General features: G+C 33.8%; 1 protein-coding gene across 1 annotated transcript; it reads left to right on the forward strand.

The window, feature by feature from the left end:
- The first annotated feature begins 6888 nt into the window (after window positions 1-6888).
- Window positions 6889-7485, forward strand: LOC143566261 (uncharacterized). Its single transcript, XM_077053008.1, has one exon. It carries the CDS (start codon window positions 6889-6891, stop codon window positions 7483-7485), a length of 597 nt encoding a protein of 198 aa, XP_076909123.1.
- Window positions 7486-8781: the final 1296 nt, after the last annotated feature.

Below are 8781 nucleotides of genomic sequence, written 5' to 3' on the forward strand. Positions count from 1 at the left end.
CGTTTCCGGACATGGTCTCAAGTAATAGTCATGGTTCCTACGCTCTAAGATTGCAGCTAATCACACAAACACAAGCAATAGGGCACCCAATCAATATAATAATAATAATAATATATATTTCACTTCACTTTTGATGATGATGGTGAACGGGAGGAGCAGATCTCCACAAAGCTAGTGCGTAGAGGACGATAGTTGTCGGAATTCAGGTGGTGGCGATAGCTGCCGAAGTATAATTAATCGGCGACGCCGTGCTTTTCCGATGAGTACTTCCGATGATGATGGTGACGGTAAAGGGAAGATCATATCTCCTCAAGCCTAGTGTTTTCACAAAACGTTAGTGATGAACGAAAGAATAGAGAAAGTCACCAGAATTGCCGGAACAAGGATGTTGGCGGTTGCCGAGAAAATCCATCAATGTATAAAACTTTTCAAAAATTGAAATGAACTTAAATGAAACCATGAAATTTCTAAAACACATTTTGATGTAAATGTATAAGTCTTGAAAATCGAAAGGAATGAATCACTTGAAGTTGAGGTTAAAAATGGGTTGTGATGAAGGAGAATAAAAAAATAAGATTGGACTATGCTATCATAAACAATTAACTTTGAAGAATAAAATTTATTCATGAGATAAGAACACGTAAGGATAATTAATCCAAATTAAAATTATTCAATACCACAATGAAGTCGTTATAATCCATAATTGGAAAGAAAATATAAATTAAGATAGAATAATGAAATCAGCAAAAGTCTTCGAAGTCCTTGTGTAGCTTAATTAATTTGACTTGGCGCACCTTGATGAATTGGATCCATAATAACTGAGCAGTCAAGGTAGATTGATTCGGAATAGTTTGAATAGGTTGAGCTTTAACGGGTTGCACGAGTGGGATTCGGTCAGAGTAAGTTTAGTAAACTTGAGCTTGCAGGTATGGAATTTTATAGGGTTGGGTTAGGTAAGGATGGTCTTGACTGACAGAAGGAGCTTGATGGATGTGGGGTTTATAGGGTTGAACTTGGTAAGTATGGTTAGTGTATTAGGGTGCAGGTATAACTTGGTTAGCATGGATGAGATGATGGCGCATGTTGCTGAGATGGTTAGGGTCTCCAAAACGGTAGCAAGCACCGATAGTAGGAACACCAGGTTGAGCATACGGGGTAGTAGCAGGTCCAGGAGCAGGCAACATAGAACGTTTTGGAACAGCTTGTTCACCAGGAGGTGAATGGAAAACGTTAGCAATGTGACTGTCACGATTGCATTGGGTGCAAAGAAGGCATTGGCATTGGGGACGATGAAGACAGTTACACTTAGCACATAACGGGTGTTGTCCGGAGTAATGTTTCTTGTTTGAGACGGTTGGATCAGGTTGTGTTTGGTTGATAGCATTGTTTCGGTGATTGGGTTTATGTTTCTTGTTGTGAGGGGTAGTGTTGTTGTGGGAAGAGGTATTGTTGTTTTGAGCGGGTTTGGGTTCAGCTTTAGCATCAGTTGAGGATTCGGTTTTGGAATTGTCAGGGGTAAATTTGGAATACTTTCGAGACAAGGTTTCATCCCTAACATGATCATCAGTAAGGGAAGCAATAAATTCCTTGTTGATCCTAGCAGCCAGACGGCGGTCATGAGAACCAGATGAACGACGTTGGTTACGAGGATGTTTTCTTAGAGATGGCATTCTGCGATTACCAAAAATAAAGATTTATAAGATGAATGATAAGTTAAGAAAAATGAGAAGTAACACGAGATTTACCAAAACATGAAGTATTAAAATATTAAAAATTAATATTTGTGGGTGAAAATTTGAAATGTGCTTGATAGTTTGAACATATGATAAAATGAATATGAGAAGATAATAAAATGTTAACTAGTTAAATAACTCGTGATAATCGTGTCTTTACAAGTGAAGGATTTGTGTCGGATCATGAGAATCAAAATATTTTGAAGTAAGTGAATAAGTCAAAACATAAAATTTTCTTTTAAATGAAATCAAGTAAATGAATAAACATTTTTTTTCTTTGGTGAGTTGGGCTTCCCATATGCCTTCTGTTACACTCCAACCTAAGGCGGAAATGCTGGGGCGTGAGCTGATTGCCCACAGCTCTCAAGGTATTATCATGCAATAATTAAAATGACAATATCTATTTATTTGATTTAAATATTCAAAGAAATCCAATTAAACAAAGTATATGATTTAGAAATAAAGCAAACAAAATAATTTAAATTAAACTAGTCTTGATTTATTCTTGAAAATTTCTTCTAACTTAAATTGTTCACTAAGTCCTCACCAAATCTTGCAACTAGTTCAAACAATAACATGCATATGCGTATAAAATAGAAATAATTTTGTCAACAACACATGTTGAGTGAGTAAGACACCAGATTTTGGCACTACAATAATAATATATAATAGAAAACGCAAACTGTTCCTGTGAGATAAACAATTAAGCCATAGAATTTAATCAATTCACACAAACAATAAAGATAAGGCAAAACCGTTGCCATATAAATGGACATTGGTTACCGAAAGATAGTCGTATGATCATACTATTAATGATGGACTTATTCGAAATGCATTCAAATAAAGCAAGTAAGGGAATAGAAAGTTAGGCATAAACCGATATACACACAAGGATTAAACTGTTGCACTTTTGAATACTAGATAATAGATAAATACTACAAATACGCATATGGCCCCAAAAAGATGTAAAATAAGTAAAAGGAGGAGTAATTACTTAACTTAGCAATTCAAGCAAAGCGGGAAATATTCTATAAGAAAGCGATGAATCACGCTCTTCGGAAATTACCAATGAGAAATCCTAAGTAACAATAATACGGAATTATAAATACAGATTAAATAACAAATCTAAAACTAGATAGAGATTCGGGACTTGATGATGGAGTATGCTTGCGAAAATTAAATATTACATATATTGATTATTAATTTTATTATGAAAGTTCTATCGTAATAAATATGATTTAATTATATAAAATACATAAAAATACTTGAATAAATAATTATAAAGATTTTATAGTTTACATAAAGAGATTTGCTTTCTTTTAAATTAAAAATACATTTAATATAGTCATATATATTTTTATTATTAATAAAAATTTCTTTGAAATTTAACATTGTAAAAAATAGATAATAACATTAACATTTATATAAATAAAATCGTTTTTTAAAATACTCAAGCTTATAATCTTCTTTTCAAATAATAATATTATACTATGTACATTAATTTAAAAAAAAAGTTATTAAACTTTTTAAGATAAAAACCTTTATCAATTTTTAAATTATTTATATATATACATATATATATACATACATATATATATATTTACATATATATATATATATATGATTTTAACCAAGATTCAAAAACCTAATTTGTTAATATGTTGGCCTTATAAAAATATTGATTATTTAGAATTTTATAATAATTTATAATGTTAATTAATGTTTAGTTATGATTAATAAACAATTAAAGAAAGATGTTTCCATAAATAAAGCGTTAGGGGTGGGGGTGGGGGTGGGGGGGGGGGAGTTGGACCCGCGCCCCCAGCGGCTCAACCCTCCACACAACCATACCCTAGCCTACTGGGCTAGGGTGTTAATGTGTTTAAACAACCAACCCAATAATTTAAAAATAAACAGACGCTAACCAGAACTATAAGAACCCTAGAGAAAATCAAATCTCTCAATCTGGTTATTGTTGGTTCAATTAACCTTAGGGATAATCTTTGTGGATCGTAAACGAACTGAAATCACATAATAATTACTTCTAACGATGTTAACTGATAGGTCTAATTGATCGATTAAAAGCGGATAAAACACGAGGATGAACAGGTACAAACAAGCTGATAAAATATAATTCGACATATGGGTTTTGTTGGTGCTACTATCATGATCGTGTGTGTAGGTTTAATTAAATAATGGTGCTTTTTATGTTAGATATCGATTAACAAGTAAAAGATAGTTTAGTATATTTAAGAAATACATATCAATTTGATCGAATTAACATATTAACGAGTGTCGGCCAGAATGTATAAAGCATGATAATCAAAAATCACAAATCAATTCCTATATTAGAACGAGAATTGTGGTTCAAGAAAATCAAACGGGTCATCGGGTACAATATGGGTCGTGTTTGTGTAAGTGGGTAAATGGGTTTTTGGGTTAAAATATAATATATTCCAGATTTTGCAAATTAGACCCTTAACTATTCAGATGGAATCATATAAGGCTAAAACTATTGTTTAGGGTTATTGTTGTATATTTTTCAAAGTTAATTTATATATAATAATTAAATTTAATAATCAAATTAAAATAAAATAGTAATTACTCGATAACGTGAAATTTTTATTGATAAAACTTCCAGAACATAAATAGGGTCGGGTAAACGGATAAAAATATTATATTGAAAATCCGAGTTGTTACACCTTCCATGACATTTATTTTCCCAACTTATTAGCCCTGCTAATTAACATAACATCAATTTGTGAGTTGGACCTCCCATGACCGTTTCATGGCATTTTAAATGGTCCAACTAATTAACTAATATACAAGACAATTAAGTTGGTTGGCCCATGAGCAATACATGGCATTTTAACTGACCCAACTAAATAACGAATTTAAATGTGATTAGCTGGAGCATCCCGTGAATCACCACGTATGATTAGACTCCAACAAAAACATATGTATCAAAACGGGGTTGAGAAATATAGTTGGAGTGCCCATGGGTTTTCCCATGGATTTTCATTTAACAAAATATTTTAAAATTACCAAAAATACAATATTTGGAATTTCCGAATCTAGCCATGAACCACCGTGAATTCAATTTGTAAATAAGGAATGCAACCATTTAACTGGTTTTATTGACCGCTTAAAGTTCCGGTTGTATGAAAATTGTTCCGCTTTGGCCAATAAGCTCGAAAACTGGGGCCAGGTTATCTCAAGGTAAGGAACAACGTCTTACCTAGGGTTTTCATAACCCTTTTGCTAAGGCCCAACTCACAGTACCCCCCACCCTTCTAGTTACTACAGGAACTTGTCATACTCCCATGCTTTAAGGTGTGGGAGTAAAACAAAACAAATGAATTCTTAAGGAATTTCCCAAAATAAATAAATAATTAAATAAGTAAGTTGTAAACAAATAAAAATAAAACACATTAGGTTGTGAAGTAAGCACTTACGAGGTCCTAAGCATGTTACTAAGGAACCTATAACGACCTATCTTACAACCTTCGGCTTTGATACCAATCTGTCACACCCCAACCTACGACGGAAATACCCGAGCGCGAACTGATGGTTTACATCTCACAAGTTACTATCATGCAATATAATATGACAATATCTATTTAATTATTTTTAAATAATCAAAATATCATCCAAGTAAATAAACTTCAAAAGACATAGAATTCAACCCATGTATCTCAACAATGACAATAGATAGTCTGTATTACATTTTAAATCATAAGATATCTCTAAGTGTGTTGGGATCAAGATTTGACAAGGAAAGACTGGAATCTTCTCAACCACCTCAAAGAAATGGCTAAATATGGAATACGAGCAAAATTGGCACTTCGAGCAAGCCTATAACTTATTCAACCAAGGTATTTTACTTTCAAGCAAAGTAATATTCTAGAATTCTTCTAAGTGTTAGTTCGAGCAAACTACACTTCGTCAAGCAAGGTTGTTCTTCGAGTCGAGCAAGGTTCGTTTTAGGGAAAACCCTTGGCTTAACCAAGCTAAAACCAAATATTTTGGTGGATCTAGCAAGGTACAATATACAATGGTCCAAGCACACTTGAAGGAAGTTATGAAGAAATTACTCAGCAATTCCAACGAGAATGGTTCAACCTCGAGGAAGCTACAGTGTCACCAAGACACTTAACATGTTCAAATAAGTTAAAGACAAAAAGTTGAAGGGATAAAAGAAGAACATGTTAGATTGTAGGATTTTATCGAGCAAAGTTTGGTTTTATCATGAAGATTGAAGTCTGCTTGAAGAATATTTTGTTTCTAAGTAAAGCTTGCTCGAAGAATTGTACCAAGCACACTTATGGTTACAAGGTCTTCTCGGCAAGGATACAAGCTTACTCGAAGACCTGTTTACACTTGTAATATTTTTGAATACGTTTGAATATGTCTTGTAACAATCATTAGGGTTTCTAGAAGATGTCAGTTGTGTCTATTTAAGGAAACTTTATGGCACATTTATGACCACGAGCCAGAGAAAATATTGGGTGATTTGATGGCTGACACTTTCTTGTATAAGGAATATCATTGTACGGAAAGTAGCCACACACAACATTCCACCTTGAAACCCTAATTGATCTTCAATGTATTCTTGATAATATTAATGGAAATAATTTGAGTGACTAGTGTGTGTGTGTGTATGCTTTGTTTATGTTCGTCTATCAACACCTTGAATATCATTGATTCCGCCTTTAATGTTCAATGGATCTTCATTTGAGCATTCCTCGTAAACGTCTTGTCAACGCACTATTGTTGGTTACGATAATTATTTTGTGAATTAGATCGGTCTTGACAAGTGGTATCGGAGCCACGTTTATGCAGTTGTGAAGATCTGTTGTTGCTGACTGGGAATTTGTTGCTGATTATTTGCTGATTTTGAAGAAGAAGAATGATGACGTCAGCTGAGCACTATTCCATTGGTTAGTGCGTCAGCATTCTGTTATTCAATTTTCAGATCTACATTTGTTAAGGTTTAAAATTTTTTCTATTCTCAGATCTACCTTGTTTTATTATTTATTTGAGTCTAAATCTTAGTCTTATCCATCTGATTTCATCATATTTAAGGATTTTATTCTCAGATCTGGTTGTTTTTCTAAAATTTGTCAAGTTTTAAGTAATTTTCATTTCTAAACAAATGGATGACCAAGATGTGTCTAATAACAAGATTCCAAGGTTGCTAGGACAGGGAAACTATATCAAATGGAAAGTTCTGCTTGAAGTCGTTGTTTGTTACAATGATGTTGATATGTGGAACTCCATCAAGATTGGACCATATGTTTCAGCTGAAGGTGCTAGCTACAATCAAATATTGGAGAGACAAATGAGGAATAAGGATGATAAGGCATTGTACATGTTGAAGCAGGGTCTGTCATGGGAGATTTTGACAAGTGTGAATCATCACACTACTGCTAAGGCCATATTTGAGGTTGTAGTTGAAATATTTGAAGAGCTGAAAGATATTAAGAAGGATAAATTGAAGCAACAGCTTGATAGGTTCATGTTTAAAGAAGGAGAGAGGTTAAAATATATGTTGCAAAGGTTTGTTGCAATAGTCAATGAGATAAGAACCACTGACCTTGAAATCACTAATTTTGACCTAAACAAGAAGTTGCTATCATCTCTATATGGTGAATGGTACACATTTAGCAAATACATTAAACAGAAGGCAAATTTCCCAAAATTCAAGCTATATGATGTTATTTGTTTTCTACAAGCTGCTGAAATGAAATGATAGAGAATCACATGATTAAGGAAGAAAAACCAAGCTTCCAAGTTGCAAATGCTTTAATTGCACCAATGGGGAACCTATCAACAAAGAATCAACAAAAAGTTCCAATCATTGAAGAACCAAATGAGTTCAATGGTGAAACTCCAAGACTATTTGTGGCTTGTCAGTCTAGAAATCAAAGTGGACAGCCAAGTTTAATGTTCAATTGCCAACAAGATACTCGCACTTCGTGAATTACAGATTTAACGGGTATGGTTGGTTTCGCATAGGAGGGTTTCGAAAATGGAGAGCCTTAATCTGGCTAACAGAGGTTGTTCTTTTAGGTTGGTTGTATGACGGATTTAGTCTTCATATGTTCGATATAAGATGATTCAAGTGTAGAGACAATTTCTTGTGTGAAAGAAGTTTCATGTCAAGGTTCCATACCAAGGAAAGAAAATGGAAAAACAAAATGAGAGGGAGAGAGCTTATGTGTTCATCACATGTAACATTGTTGTAGGATTTTGATCTATTACTCGGAATTGTGTCCATACGGTAATGGTTAGTCAACATGAAGTTTAAGGAGTTGAGACAATAGGATTATCATGTGGAAAATATGATTGTGGAGTTTGTTATGATAGAGCATAATACAGGTAAGGCTGAGGCTTGAACTTATGTCATAAAAGTAGATTCGAAAGGGAATTCATAATCAGAGCATAAGGAATAGGGTGTCAGTTTACGAGGCGTTCTTCATTTTCCAGTGCACAAGACAAAGCTGACGGTCCAGCCTTGAGATTCTAGAAATGTTTTCAATCAAGAGGGTTTTCTTAACAAAGTTTAGATGAGGTTCCCAAATTCATGGAAACACTTATAATAATTAATCAAAATATATAAAAAAAACAGTAATGATAGTCTAAAGCTCGTAGTCGTTGGTAACTTTGGATAATCGACTTTTGAGTTTTAAGCGTTTTCCTTAGAAAAGTGTGCACACAACAAAATCTCATCTCACACCAATGTACCTATAGATTCATGATTACGTTCTGGACCGTACTCGTCAATTTATCTTACATAGGGGTGTTATGTCCTTTCCATTATGCCTTAATATGTTAGTTATGATATCATAAACAAAAGTAGTCAACGTCAATGAGGTAAAACGAAATCAGAGGAAAGATGGAACTTGTTATTGATGTAATAAGTATCTACCAAATTCCGGTAATAATTGCCACTTGTTGGTGTCACTTAGGGTGCTGGCGTGTGATGACTCCTCACCTTCCATTGGTTCTAGACCGTCCTTTTCCGAATTAGTGGCGGCATCAAAAG

Source organism: Bidens hawaiensis, unplaced genomic scaffold, assembly GCF_021521415.1.
Source record: "Bidens hawaiensis isolate Kalapana, Puna unplaced genomic scaffold, B.hawaiensis_p1.1 tig00022862_1, whole genome shotgun sequence".
In the NCBI taxonomy this organism is placed as follows: domain Eukaryota; kingdom Viridiplantae; phylum Streptophyta; class Magnoliopsida; order Asterales; family Asteraceae; genus Bidens; species Bidens hawaiensis.

Excerpts from the sequence above, each read along its gene's own strand:
- LOC143566261 (XM_077053008.1), top strand. The coding sequence starts at position 6,889 with ATGGATGACCAAGATGTGTCTAATAACAAGATTCCAAGGTTGCTAGGA.